Genomic DNA, 15,705 nt, shown 5'->3' with positions numbered 1-15,705 from the left:
GCGGGGGGGGGGGGGGGGGAAGGGCTGAAAAGACACCAGTCTGAACTCCCTCTGCTCCCTCCCATTCTGAAAACAACTGGCTTGGAGCTGGCAGATACAAGTTACAAAAGATGCTACATTTTGTTATATTTGTATCTGATACCTCATGCAATGACGGGTCAGATTTTTGCTGAATCAGCCATTTTAAAGCTGTTTGCAGCTGTGCACTTGTGTTTGGTCACAGCTATAAACTGATTTCTGTGGCGAGAACAGGTAAAAATTGTCACTTCTGTCTGCACCTCATGTGTTACAGGTCATCAACAGGTGCTAATTGCCCTCTAAGCATCTTAAAAATTATGCCACTTTAGGTGAGGACATTTGAGCCCTGCTGCCCAGCTTAAGTTCCTTTAGTGTCAGGCTGCTGCACTGAGATAAAACAACCAATCTTCAGTCTTCCAGTATCCCAGAAGTCACTGCTTCTAGGACCTAGGTGGACTACCTATCCTCCCTGACTCATAAGCCGTGGATTGACAGCTGGGACAGCCTAGCAGTAGTGGCTGAAAGAGGGAGGAACAGGGGATGAGAGGACAAGGAAGGGAGAAGAAGGAAGGAAAAGGGGGACGGGGTGGATGGGGAGCTGCTGGGCAGTTGCTGGGGGAGAGGGGCTGGCAGGTAAGCAGGCAGCCATGTGGCCTAGAGGAGGCACTCTAACTGGATCTGGAGGTGTGGAGGTGTTGGGTCCCAAACTGTGACACATGGGGGCAGTGTGGGCTGCAGGGAACCCAAAAACAGGCAGGGGGGCTCCCCGCTGCTGTCGCTGTCCCTGCCACTCTGGGCTGAGCACTGCCCCCAGCTAGTCCCTGTTAGTCTGGGAGCAGGCAAGAACTGGGAATACACCTTCCCAGCTGCTGCTGCTCTCATGCTGAGCACAGCCCCTGGAGTAGAAGAGGGGCTTCTCTCACTCAGGCAACAGCACTGGCAGCTGCAGGGGAGCAGGGTACTGGGAACCAGGTAAGAGCTCCATGGGGAGGGTGGAGGTGACTGCCAGGGGGCAATAAGGGTGCTGCTGGAGAGCTCCCAGCCATGCCTCTTTCCACCAGCCACTCAAGGACCCCAGTGGCAAGTCTGAGCAGTGCAGGTCAGAGAAAGCATTACCCCTTAACATGCAACTGCTCAAATAATGATCTGATTTTAATACCACTCAAGTTTAGTGTGTCCTAATTGTAACATATAACAACACCCCGAGAAAAAAGCAGACACAGCTTATGCTATAGAGCAGGTAGAACAAAGACTTATATAAAACTTCATATGTACATAAAAACACAGGATATAAGAGACACTGTCAGATAAATAACAGACAAGAGAAAAATAGTACAAAGGATATATAAACTCTGATTATACAGACATTGGTAATTATATACACTAAGTAACTATGCAAATGGTGCTTAAGTGTAAAATCAGGCCATTTCACACACAAAGTGGTTATTTGCAAATGAAAATGTTCTAGGTGTAATTTAGGGCTGTCTACACACAAATCATCAGAAAAATAATATATTGGGTTTATACATGCACTTTAACTAACTTGGTATAAGACTGTATTCAATCACCATTTTAGACATAAGCTAAATCAAAATATGGCACTCTTGTTTCAGAGGAAGAAAGGCTGTGTACAGACACAGCATGGAAATAACTAAGGGTATAAATTAAAATCCTTTTGGGGAGCTTGTGCAGAGGCGTAGCTAAGTACTTCAGTGCCCTGGGTAGAGCAGAGTGAAGAGTAGGGATGTTGGAGGGGAAGGTGAAGGATGCTTTAAGCAAGTCTTAGCTCACCCAGACACTCAAGGACCCCAGCTGTTGCTGCTAGATATGGGGTCACTGCACCCTGGCTAGAGCAGCTGACTTGGCAGGGGCCCAGAGGTGCTACTGCTTCTGAGCAGACTCCACACGCAGTAACGTTAGCAACTGCTGCAGCATGGCTTCCTGCAGTCATTCTGGCACTCCCTCTAAATCTGCCCCCATACCCTGCTTGTACCTCCCTTAGTCACCTGTATTCCAGGTGACTCTGGTCACCTGTATTCCAGTCTGCTGTTAAAAGCTGCATTGGTGCTTAGTTATTGCTCCCTGCGATTGCAGGTGAAGGTTTAAAATGGCAATTTTGGGGAGTCCTTTTGGTTAACAATAGACTGTAAGCACAGGGGGCTGAACGCAATGGCCCTTTGTGGTCCTATGTTCCTATATTTGTCAAGAGGCAAGGATTTTTTGGGGGATGATTTCTTTTATTGCACCAACTGCATAGTTGGGATAGTTAGACAAACTTTTGAATGCAAGACTTATCTTTGTCAGCATTCCCAAGGATAAAGGAAGTCAAGTTTCAACAGACTTTATCTCGCTGCACTATATAAAAAATTATTTTCACATTCTGAATACTGGATATAAATATTAACTATACAGACAGTTCCTCCAGTTATAAAAATCTAGCATTAAAAGCAAAGTACAATTATATTTAGAGAATCATCTCACAGCTGTAGATTGAATCAAATAAAATGAAGTGGAGAGTTCATTGTGATCCTAGCTTATTTAGTTACTTTTAGATATCTCTAGATATCAGTCTTCCTCCAGTCTAAGAAGTATTTGTTAACTTCACAATATGTATCAGCAAGGCTGGCACAAATGTCAAGTCTTTGTTCATGAGAGTTTATGTATAATACAGGTAGGATTACACATCAGGATCAAGCTGTATGAGCAAGTTTACATAATGATTGTTTCATTATTCTTGGCTCTAGTCAGTGCTTTTAGTATTTCACTGTATTTCAAAGTCCCTGAAGTTAATTTTATTTGTTCATCACTGGAAAAGCAATTATATACCCCAGTCATCATCACCACCAAGGGTTAAAACAAAGCCTCTCACCTGCTCATTCATGACTAGAGAGAGCTCACTGAGCATATCCTTATAATGAGACTTCATTTCTTCCTGGTATTCTAACTGATCATCTTTAATAAGACGTTCGTTAACTTCAAGAGCATGCCCACATGCTTCTGCAAACTGTCTGTAAACACATACATGAAAGAATTTCTATGAAAAAAATGTTTTGTGAAAAAATAGTATGCAGCTTAACCAATGTTATAAACCATGAGGGTCAAATCGTAGAGCTTTGCTGTAAATCGGTAGGGCTACTCAGGTTAATGCGACTGTCTCAGAATTCAATAGAAGTTTTGCCTAAGAAGAAAGATAAAATATGTGACTTTGTAGGCATAATCTGGTTCGTGTCAGAAATGCTGTCTGATTTAATGTCATATTCCTTTCTTTTTCTCATCAGTTTGCATTAGCCAAAGAAGGAAGAGTCTAACTTTAAAGTTTACCTGAAGATTTCTTTCAGGAGTTTGACTTGGTTATCAGGATACTTCTTAGCATTTGTTTCTTCAAGAAAAGCTCGAGCATATGCCATTGGTCCTGCATTGATCTGTAGAAGAAAAAAATTGAGATTAGGGTACAGAAGAACATAGCTGGACTGTGGTTTATAACACACTTTCTTTTTAAGGCTCATGTTCATTTTTTGTGACAGTGAGTAGAACCACAGTGTTTCCTAATTGATCTCACAGACGAAAAAACAAGGGGTTTTGTTCCTCATTTTATGTTCTAAAAATCTGCACAGCACAAAGCAGGATCAGGGGGGAGCAGGGGAGGGTGTATGTCTACAACATTAGACTGTGGGTCAGATCCCTGGCTGGTTTAAATTGGAAAGTTCTGTTGAAAAGAAGAATGCTGTAGAGATTTAAAGTTGCTGAAGACTGAAACCTGTGTTTGACTCTCACTGGCTAGATGACTCTTGTAGAATGCTTCATATTCAAAGAGTGAGAGGATTTTGACAAACATAAAAGGGAAATGTTTCACTATTGCTAAACATGCTCCTCTCTTCACTCCTAGCTTCTCTAGGTAATTGTCTATTAAGAAATATTTGAGTACTCATCTAAGTGGTTGGCTTTAGGTTAATCTGACTCAAAATTGTCAGGTTAGAAAGAGCTTAAAATTTATCAGGAGAGACAATTACAGCTGCCTTGCCAGGCATCAATCCAACACCCAATGAGGTCAATATGAATCTCTCTATTGTGTCCAACAGGCATTGGAACATGCTGCAAAACTTTTGGAGTGCACACTGCAGGTCTGGAACTGTAAAACAGGTTAAATCAGCCTTTTAAGCTCTAAAGAGTGAGTACAAGCATAATTGAGCTGCTGTTACCTTTACACTGACACTTCCTTGAAGCTTGAGTTGAAGCCTAATCATGTCCACTTCTTCCATTGTGCAAAGCTGATTAAGTTCTGAAACTTTTTTGGACATCTCATCAATCGCTACTTCAATAGGGTTCAGTTCTGTGCTTGTTTGGCTTATAACTTGAATGCGCTTCTTCACATAAGGAAATAAGTGACTGGCTGCTCAAAAACAAATGTAAAACATTCAGAGAAATCCCCCCACCACAAACTGCTAATTAAAGAGGCAGAAGTAGTGAGTCTAGGCTGTTTTGGGCCACCTTGACTATTTCATTTTACAAACATCTTTGCTGACTCAAGTAAATTGACACATCTAATCACCACATATGTACAGTGGGTCCAAACAGAATTTTTGATGCAACTGTTATTAACAAATCACTCTGTTTTGAATCATAGCACTGTTCATTGTGTAGTTTTTTCACATCCTTATAGTATAAGACTCTACACTTTAAGATTTTGAAATTCACACATTTCTGTGCTGCGTTAAGGCCCTCATCAGTTCACAAGCCTAAGTTTAACTTGGAGTACCTCCACAGACCCACTGAATTCGATTAGAATACACCCATGCTGGAGGCATGTGCCTTAATGCTTTGTTGAACTGATGCCTCATTCTCCTACAAAGCATAATTTTCATGCTTCTAGCTTTGACCTGGTTCCATCCCCAGCCAAGATTTACAGAGCCAATGTTCCTTTTGTAGGTTGAAACAGACCCCCAACACTCGAATCAGTGGACTATACTTGCTCTGATTACCTGGTGGTTTTACCCCAATTTAGTGTGCTTTTGCTGATGCTCCTTTTCATTGCTGCACTAGTTTTCTTTTTGTAGCCTCTAGACATTTCATTTTTACAGCTATAACTTATACAAGTGTAAAATCTTATAAAATGCATTATATGGCAACTACTTGTACACATTGGGTATGTCTACACATTCATGAATGTGCCATAGTTACTGTGCATTAAGTTTAATACTTGTATAACCAAGTACTAAATTAATGCACAGTAACTGGAACTACTGTGCAGTAGCACCAGCACACGACTTTTTAGTGATTCTAACTGTGCAGTAGCCTAATACTACTGCACAGTAGTGCATTAGCATGGTTTTTGCCCTGCACGCTACTGCACAGTAAAAGTAGGCTACTGTGCAGTTAGCGTCTTGTGTAGACACCCCATTGTTTCCAAGAAAACAAGATGATGCAGTGAATGGATAAGGAGAAATGGATGAGGGTGGGTAGATTGGGAAAAAGGATAATGTTCCTGCCAACAGCAGGGAACTGAGGCTGGCTCAGTGCTAACATAGCTATTTCATATAAAAGATGCTATGTGTCAGGTATTCTTTTCTCCCTCCGCAGGACAAAAATTGAGGTGATTTAAGTCAGTTCTGTAAGAGGGTTTCTTAATTTGACCCTTTGGGGAAATACAGACACTCCAATCAGCAGTGATCTAAATTCTCTGTCATTCTGGAGCCGTTGGAATATCAGCATCTCTGTTCATATCTACCCATGAAAACAAAGCTTCTCAAATGATATTCAGAAATCTCTTAGAGACACAGCTAAAATTTCAGCTATGTCAATTTTCTGTAGTCATGTCATGGATCCTCTATTACTTTTTTTTTAAGAAGAGAATTTAATTATGATAAAGAGCTAACCATTTAGCATCTCAGTTTAATTCAACAGGAATTGACACTTTCAATGCTTTTTCCTTTCCTTAAACAGGAATTTTGTAATGTATCTGATTGCTTGAAATAAAGATACTATCTTACTTTTTAAAAGACTAATATATGCGTTATATGAGAATTTGTTAAAAATTGGAATATTTGCTATGATTCATTTTTCTTAATGGGTAAATCTTACAAGCCCTACATTTGCTGTCTTTAGGCTGCTTCTACTATGAAGAAAAATGAATGAGAGTTTAGAACTCATTAAACTGGTATAAATCAGGAGCAATCCTAATGAAGCCAACTTAATTACACCATTGTAAAGCTGGGGTGACAGTAGAATATTAAGAAAGAATAGAGGCAGTTGACTATTCTACAAATTTAAACAACTTTTGTTTTTGTACTGAATTGTAACTAGTTTATGTCAAAAGGATTATACATAGAAATAATGATATGGTGAAGTGGTTATTGCTCATTTAAAACTACCCTTTGCACAAAATTGTTGGCAAACAAATATATTGACTGCCATCCTGATTTTTAAGCAGAACAGTCTTTGAAATTCTTAGCAGTTTCATTTAGTTAGAACTCTTCAAATAAAAAAGGCAGCAACGTACTTGTCAAGATTGTCCGTCTTTTGCATTGCTCCTCTACCCCTCCATGTTTTTTTCCTGACAGTGTGAAAGGTGTTTCAAATACAAAACGGTTGATGTTGTGATGCATTTCAAAGTCAGTTTTTCTGTCCTCAGCTTCCTTCTCTTCAAAGAAAGGTGTGACGTATGTGACCTGGATATAGGCATATTTTGGATCCAAGTCTTTGGGATTGACCTGTGTTAAAATTGTTACATGTAAGGAAACTCTCTCTGACTTCGTTGCACTGCAAATTATACAGTGAGTAATCACAGTTTACAGGCATACTCTTTTATGATACTATAACATGATCAACCCAGGACATGATTTCAAAAGTACTATTAGGTAACAAATACCTAAATATCTAAGTACGGGGTTTGATTTCCAAAGACAACAAGAGTTCTGAGTACACCATGATGGCAAAAATTGGATGAGGGTTGAATGAAGTAGAGACGAAACAGCCAAATTTTCCTTTATACTAGTAGAATATATTTGTGGGCTAGGTATTGTTAAAAACGGTTACACAGAGGGATGTTCTGCTTCCATTGTCATTGTACCAGTAAAACCATACCTTATAATTTGGCTTGGTTTTGTTAGAAACTAGCCTATAACAGAGAGCCTGAGTCTCCCTGTTCCTTTAAAAGAAGCAGCCCAGCGAGGGAGCACTGGAGGCTAAGCAGGGTGCAGCAGCTGCAGGTCAATGAGGTTGATTAAAAGGCACCTGCAGGCAGCCCAGGCAGTCTGCTGACTGGAAGGAGGCAGGCCCCTGGGAGGATATAAGCCTGAGGCTCAGGCTAGCAGGATAGTCTTTCCCTGGCTGCCACAGGGTAAAGAGCTCCTAGCAGCAGGGCTCCTGAACGGACTGTGGTGCTGCATCTGGATCTCCGATGAGGCTATGGGAGCTCACTTGGATATAGCCCAGGGCAGGGAGGCTGTCCTAGTTGAGCCGTGAGGGAAAATTCACCCTCTTAAAGAAGCAGAAGGCTATTTCCCCTTTGTGTTTCTGTTATAGTCCAGGGACTTACGTTTAACCAGAGTTAGTGTTTCAAAGCCAGGTCTGATACAGTGGGCTCAGGCTAGAAGGCCTAGCTGAGAGGAAAGGGGCGGAAGCCAAGGAGGCTGTGGCAGCGAGATGCCCCCACAGGCTCCCGAAGGGGAGGGGTCAGTCCCCATAGGCCCCAAGCCACACAAGCAGCCCTGCCACTGGGGAAACTCACCTCCAGGGGCACAGCTGTAGCCAGAGCAGGAGCCGCGGCTGTGCGAGCCAACTGATTAATCAGCTGTTCCCCGGGCAGGGAAAAGCCGAACCAGTCACGCTGCGGGAAGATTTAAAAGCCCCACCGGGACCTGGGGGGAGGAGGGGGAGGAAGCACACTGGTGTGGAGCACGCCAGGCATGCTGAGGCTCTTGTGGGAGCAGGAGCAGTGCAGCTGGCTCAGTGCCAGCATCCAGAGCAGGGGGAGCTGAGCCCCTGTAGTAGGCTGGGGGGGAGGAGGCAGTCCCACACCCCTTTCCTCTCCAGCAGTCTATTTATTTTGGCAAAGAGCAAAGTAGAGGCGTTCCATCCAGAGGTGGCAAGGAGTATGCCAGCCTACAGAAACCCAGCTCATCAGCATCCGAGGTGGAGACACTAGCCGTTGGGACAGCCAGGCTAGCCCACCAGGACCCATGCTCACACTGGTTCCCCTGGCAAAAAGAGGTTGACTGAGCATGGTCAGACCACGCAGGTGGCATCCATCTGGTTGGCGAGTGGACGAGATGTAGGGGAGGCAGAGTCCCACGGAACATTGCGACCAGACAGTGAGTAATACTGTCCCCGGGGTCTCCCAGAAAGAAGATCTTCACTGAACCCCTCCCTTTCATTGAATAACACCAAGTCGTGGCAGGAAAGTTGGGGGGGTGGGGGGGACCACACCAGACGGAAAGTGCGTCACCCGATGCAAACCCTACTTAAGATGCCTTCTGTCACAGAGGCCAAAACCCAACAAGTGAACAACAATATGGTAACACCTGTGAGGATTGGGGCATAGCTTAGGAGAGGACTGGAGCCACACAATTATCCCCTAAGTCTTTATGTGCCTAGCAGAGCACAGTCAAATAAAGAGGCCCAATGAGGAGCCTTGGAACTCCAGTGGGAGTCCAGCTGGATTGGGGCCATCTGAAGGCCTGTGGGCAGCGTCCCCATTATCATTATTATATTATACCATCAAGGTGAGGCAGACGGGAAGGGAAGGCACTCTAGGGGCAGAGCGGGGCATGGTCATGGAGCCACCAGGGGGCATCCCAGCCACCCCTTGGACCCTGACATACTACATAGTCCACAGTAGTTCCAGCCCCTGCTCACATCAATCAGAGGCTCATTCTAGATAATATAAATGTTATCACAACTCACTTAGAAAAGAACACCAATATACTGCATAATAGAAGTCCACAATACACACATATATTTCAGCTTAAGGTTAAAAGGAGAACAGGGACCAACTATGGGCTCTGCAGGCTTATCTAATCTGTGAAGGCACTATGCTAGAAAGTGAAATGTGGCATACTTTCAAGTGTTCTACTTTGACATGGATGTAATGAAAGCATTTCTTCCATACCTTATTGGAATCCTGAATTATTTTCACATTATCTGCTCCAAATTTATCAGCGTAAAGTTTCAATAGTCTCTGAGAAATCTCAGACAGGCCAGTTAACTTGGGTTCTTTGTAGATATACTCTTTGCCTTCCTCTTCTTCAAAAAAGCCCTGTAGAAAATCAAGAGGAAACAATTAATCAGTGTAGCAGGTATGGTAAATTAAATGTAAACGGTAAACAACAGGTATAGACATACCAGTGTAATGCATCTAACTGTTTAAATGCACAACTCATTGATTATTTTTCTGAATACTACACTATGAGACTGATGAAGGAATCCAAAATATCAAATGCATTCCATATTAGAGATATAATTAATTAAAATTGTAATTAGCTTGATACAGCTATTTGTGAAATACGATGGTTATTAGTTTTCTACTTGTTTGCCTGCTTTTATTTAGATATGTGAAGAGAGTGCCATCGTGTGGTACATAGTAGGTATAATTTGCAGATGACTGCAAAATAGTGGTAGTTCTTGCATTCACATGAAAAACTGTTATCATTCAGCCCAAGTCCTTCAAGCAACCTGAGCAGAAGATTTAACATGTAGAGCAACTTCAAATAAACTGATCTGTATCTCATTCAAATAAACAGAATATTCTTCAATAACTTTGAAAGCCAATAACAAATTGCAGTATCTTTAAAGACAATGTAATATCTTGTACCATCTATACTTTTCCCAGAGCCTGATGAAGGGACTTTGATCCTGAAAGCTTGCAGAAAAGGCCACTTTTCTTGTGATTTCCCAGTTGGTCTAATAAAAGGTATCATTTTGGAACCAAGAGTTCTAGTTTTTGTATGTAACATAATTTACATTTGAAAAGATGGAAAAGCATAAACTATAGTCTTTTATAAGATCTACAGTCTTAGCAAAGCCATTTACTTGCAATAGTGGAAGTAGCTGAGAGTGTCTAAATAAAAATGTCTGTTAAAATGCAAGGCAAGTTTCCACCTGGCAGTTTCCATAAGAAATGTAAATCTCAGAAAATGAATGTATACAATACATCAGCTTCATGTGAAACAAACACAAACGCAATATGTAATTATGCAAACATTTTGGGGTAAATTTTTATGGCTGAATGGAACATATCACTATTAACAGTAATGGGACTTTACCTCTGACAATATTTACACTTCTGGGTTTCATTTGCAGGATTTCATACCCTGTTGATAGAACTTGGTGATGCAAATACTGAAGCTATAGCTCCCAAATGTCCCCTTTTCATTAATGAAGAACACACAATTAGTTACTGAGTCTCAATGATCTCCCCAGAGAGCACTCTTGTTAATAATATTAATAAAGTTCCATTGCCAAACAAGGAACTTTACAGACAAATTTATATCTGAGAAGTGAATATCTTGTAAACTCTTACTTGAATGAGCAATTAATTGTGTGAAAGGATTTGCAGAATCATAAACTAATTTCTAAACTCTCTCTAAATTATCCTAATGCAAAACCACTTTGTGGGAACAGAGGGAAAAGTTCCTATACTTCTATACAACCTCAACTAAACACTAATCAGGATTGTTTCAATCAAAACCATCTGCCTTATGTAAACATTGAATTTTGAAAAGATATAGTCTCTAAAATAATCTTACTCTGAACTGGGACAGCATATCAGCTTAGATGTCAACACTATACATGTTTGCTAGCAAGAGCACAGTGTTTACATGGGAACTGTTAACTTTCTGTGTTGATGTAATATGACATATTAAGATGATATCTTTCATCTTACCAAAATGATTAACCTAGAACTGATACATTTCCAATAGTCTTTAATGAAGGAGGCATTACTTGAAAGAATGGTCTCTATGGCATTTCAAATGATAAGTGATAAGTAGTAGTTAATTGAAAACTACATAATAATCCTGTCTGCCATATGTCAGATGTTTAAAAGATCATTAAGCATCAGATAAAATATTTTTGGGGGTCAAATATCCTTGAGTTTAGGGATTTTAAAATATTAAGCATCTCAGGTCCCATTCTCAATTCACAGCAATCGTTTGTTCTCATGTTGCCTATGACTGGTTTACAAGAAGGGTGTAAGCTTAGGGATGAAAAACATTGTGGTGGTCAGTAGAATATAATGACATATACAGGCACTCTCAGCATGTTAGGATAATGGTTTCCAGTAAACCCTCATTCATTTAGGATCAGATTTTAACTGACCTTAGAATGTCTGTGCAGTGCATGGAAAGCTCACGGAGCTTTTCTTTCCTCATACACTTCTGCAAGGAAGAGTTACAGTTGCAGGGAATGCAGGACTACTCCCTTCTACGTTTTCCTGGGGAAGCCCATTGTTCCAGAGGACCTGGGCTGTGGCAGATCATGGCCCAGCTTCTGTTGTGTACTGGCCTGTGAAACAGGCCATGTGGCCCAAAAACATCTGGCTGCATTTCTAAATTTGGCTGGATGAAATGGTTGAAGTATCCCCATGGACTATGGCATCAGCCAGATATTCTGGAGCAGCGGCACTCTGACAAGGCCCCAGCATGACCACTGCAGTTGGGGGATAGAAATGGTTTGATCCTACCAGATGATGAGTGTCATCTGTAAGATGCCAAGTGCCCTCATGTCCCACTGGCCTCTAGGGTGCAAAATTATTCTCTGAATACATTCAGGCTGTGGTTTCAAAGGAGAATCAGATATCTTCCACTCAAATATTCTCCTGGCTCTGCCCCAAACCTATGCGACTTTGGCAAACTCGCTTTGCCTCCATTTTGTCTCGTACTTTCTATCTCATCTATTTAGAGTATAGACCCTTTTGAGGAGATTCATGGGTGTTTGTATAGTACTGAGCCCAGTGTAGTTCAGACTCTGATTGGAGTTTGTAGGCAACACTACAACGTAAGCATATAATGGTAATAGGCAAAACTGCATATTGATCTCCCAGATAAACGTGGTGTTAAGAAGTGAATACTACCCTGAAGCCTGGCAGGAAACAAAATTAATGTAATTTTCCTTCTCTGAGGTTCAGATTTTGACTTTTACTTCGAGATGGTATAGGCTGCTTTGCTCATTATATATCCAGGCCACTCTACAGGGCATCCATGGGGATGGGCACAGCCTCATTTGTTTTAGGACACATAGGAGGAACATTCCCTGTACTAGCCTGATTGTGACTGGACCTTGTGTGAGTCTCATGAAATTTATAATGCCCTTTTAGGCTGTTCACACATATAAGGGTAAAAAATAATCTAAATCCACACTCTCTAACAGCTGTATGTAATCCTTGTTGTACTGCATAATTCAGACAGCATAATTCTGCCTTTCTTTTAAAAAGTGAATGAACAGAATGGAATTTAAAATGGATTTACTGAGCAGTATAAAGATACTTGAGGTCTGGGATTTCTCTGTTAAATAATTCACTGAACCATTACAGAGTCAGCAGCCAAATGACTAGTATCTATGGAGGGGTTACTGGTAAATAATCCTAGTAAGTATTGAACCAGGTCTAAGAAAAGAGCAAGAGAATCCCTCTATGCATCTATAATACAGTCATTACCAAGATTTGGAGGAGCCAGGCACTTAAGTCATTTAAAACAGTTTTGATAGAATGAAGCTTTCCTTCCCACCTTTGACTTCATCACTTGCCCCAATAACAGAAATTGCTATTTTATTTTTTGTTTCCTTCAAAAGGTATTGACAGACATAAGGAGTCTGACAGTTGCCCTGGCACTGGGAAGGCTTGGCATCTAACCTCCACAAGGAATTAGACCTTGGATTCCATCAGCTTCAGTTTCCTCACTTGAGCAGTCCAGTCTCTCAAAACAAGTGCTAGAGGAGGAGACAATCTTCAAAATCTTAGCTGGAAAGTAGTACAAGCTTTGAGAAGCAGCATCCTTCAGCAACTTTTGTGCAGGCCAGCCTGCACAAGACAAAGCACCAGTGCAGACTGGAAAGTGCAGAGAAAGTGTCAGCTGCACTGGACTTGCAGAACGCCATACAGAATCCTGGCCTGTGCATGAAGAACTGGGAATGGTCAGGTCCAACTCCAGATTTTTCTCCTGAAGAATGGGTAGATTTGGAAAGTTTGTGGATGAATATAAGAGGACTGTGCCAGTGAAAAGCCCAACATGTATAATATAGGATCATAGGAAAGTAAGGCTGGAAGGGATTTCATGAGATTATCCAGTTCAGCCCCTACTCAAAACAGAATCATCCCTGACTAAACCATCCGAGCCAAGTATCTGTCTAAACTACTTTTGAAAATTTTCAAGGATGGAGATTCCACAATACTCTTGATAGTCACTGAAGCATGCATGCAAGAATGCACACACAAGAGCAACTGCATAGCTTGGGGTGCTCTGGCTGATAAGAAACACACAAGTTGGGTGCACTATGCTACTTCTACTTGCATGGATAGTCAAAGAACTTTTCAAAAGTGCAGAAATATTATGAAAAATACATAACTGCTTACTGCTGACTTGCACTCTACTTTAGCTCAGAACTGAGAGATTTCCCTAAATTTCAGCTAATCCAAATATTTATGCTTTTTTGAAAATTGATTTTTCACAGCATCCTTGTTGGAACTATTTCTTCAAATGGCTAACTCACAGTCGCCTTTTTGCCCAGCATTTTTGAGGTTGGGTGCCTCAGGTTTGGCACCAAGCCAAATTATTTAGGTGCAGATACTCGAAACATTGGGAAAATCAGACCACTTTTACTTGGAAAAAGTGTCCAAATATGGGTTTAAAAAATTTGGACTTGGTAGCATTCAGATATTAAGGGTATGAGTCTGTGTGTCTAAAGCATAAAAAGGAACTGTTTAGAAATTAACTTAATGTCATAGCTTCCTTTCCCTATGAAGGTCCGCAAGTACTTTTGGCAGGAAATAAATGAAAAAATCACAGGCCTCTATGGTATATAATAAAAATGGAAGTTACTGGTATGTGGGGGAAAAGGAACTGAGAGTATAATGCAAAGTATATTTTTCACACGGGAAAGAATACTGGCAAAACTCATGGAAATAGATTGTTGTTTCTCCTTCTAAACCAGGCCTTACCAAGAATTTCTTAGGGTACAATTGTTAACATGGTGCTTTGAGTATTTGTAGATATTTTGCATCCAATGATGTTCCTTAGCCTCTCAGTGATTCATATTGGATTTTCTTAGGTGAGTGACAACTTCCCATCGGGACTTTTGTTTTTGTGTACCTACCTTTAATTATCTCATCACTGTTGGCAGCAGTTCAGGCCAACTCCTACCCCACAATCCGAAACATCTTTATTTCCAAACTGTGAAACTAAACATCATTCTTTAAAGCCGCACATTCTTGTCTGTGTGTGCGTGTGTTTAGACTCTATTAAGGGTGTACCAGTGATTAATCCAAGCAATATTTGTTTGTGAAACATTCATACACTTTTATAGCACTAAGGCTGTTTAAGATAGGCTGCCTTTGTTATATTTGCTACAGAAATACCATTGGATTGAAATGGGACTTTTAATTCTGTCCGACAGAGCTAGTGAAACTCAGCTTAACCACTGTTTAGATCCTTATGGCTCAGCCTTAGGGAAAAGTAGATGCATTTGCCCCAGGAAAAGAGTCACAATTCCTACCCTGCTCCCCTCTTTCTTATGGGAAGGCAGGACATAGTAAGAGAACTTCAGTCTGTTTTCAGGTTCATCTTACTTTCCCTCTAGCATGCAGCCATTTCAGTTTTGTTGAGGAGTCAGACCTTGGTCCTTCCCCCCTCACTCCCCCTTTCATTTGCCTCCCCCAGGGAGTGTTGGGCCAGCAGCCCTGCTCGCCTCATGCTGTCTCAGTAGGTCCCATGTTGCTGAGGAGATAACTTGGGACCTTACTCCTTTGCACAATCCTAGGGCATGATCTTGCACTTAAAACAGCATTGGTGCTACAATGACATTTCAACAGAAGAAACAAGGGGCCCAATCCTGCTCCCAATGAAGTCCTCCGGCAGAGGATTGGGCCCCAATTTATATATGCAGCAGGATGATGGATACACTGTTTTAACTCAGGGAAACTAAACAAACAAAAATTAGTCTGCAAGATGCAGTGATGCATGAATGTTATTTCATCTGCCACAAAACTGAACAGTGAAGAGCACAAAAAGTTAACATCAAGTAAACTGTGGGGAAGGAGTAAGGATGAGTGAGAAGAATAAAACAAAGCATGCAAAAGAACAGAGAACTTACCACAGCCTTGAATAAGATCAAAAGAAGAAAAGAGCACATTTCTGCATTAACATCTTAGCAAACAGAATGAGTCATATCAATCTGTTGTTTACACACCTTATTATTAGAGCGATGGCAATTGTATGCTTGCCAAACATGTCTTAAAAGAACATGCGGGCATCCCACAATCGCTTGCAGTGGGAAAAAAAGCATAAATTCATGCTATAGGGGTTGATTTAAACATGCTGAAGCGTAGTATATGGAATAAAACTACTGTACGGTATACTGCATAGAATCAGAGGTTGACAGAAAGCAAGTCAGAAAGTCAGCAAGAAATGCAACAACTAGCTGAATGTATTGCTCTGATTTATACTGCTTACAAAGACGGGCCAAACACCATTTCTTTTC

The 15,705-nt window shown here is 41.2% G+C and overlaps 1 protein-coding gene across 10 annotated transcripts in view; it reads right to left on the bottom strand.

The window, feature by feature from the left end:
* The window catches only part of DOCK10 (dedicator of cytokinesis 10), a 194,024-nt gene that overhangs the window by 4,862 nt on the left and 173,457 nt on the right, over window positions 1-15,705 (bottom strand). For 6 of the 10 annotated variants that reach the window (XM_025200420.1, XM_025200424.1, XM_025200425.1 and 3 more), the window contains 6 exons: window positions 15,319-15,324; window positions 9,125-9,271; window positions 6,515-6,725; window positions 4,218-4,408; window positions 3,340-3,440; window positions 2,888-3,026 (listed from right to left, as the gene is read on the bottom strand). In XM_025200420.1, coding sequence (XP_025056205.1) covers window positions 2,888-3,026; window positions 3,340-3,440; window positions 4,218-4,408; window positions 6,515-6,725; window positions 9,125-9,271; window positions 15,319-15,324 — 795 coding nt within the window. The other 4 variants (XM_014518563.2, XM_025200426.1, XM_025200429.1 and 1 more) reach the window with 2 other exon arrangements.

Source organism: Alligator sinensis, unplaced genomic scaffold, assembly GCF_000455745.1.
Source record: "Alligator sinensis unplaced genomic scaffold, ASM45574v1 scaffold596_1, whole genome shotgun sequence".
NCBI classification, from domain to species: Eukaryota; Metazoa; Chordata; order Crocodylia; family Alligatoridae; genus Alligator; species Alligator sinensis.
Note: the sequence above shows the minus strand (reverse complement) of the source record. Positions and strands in the feature narration are given on the sequence as shown.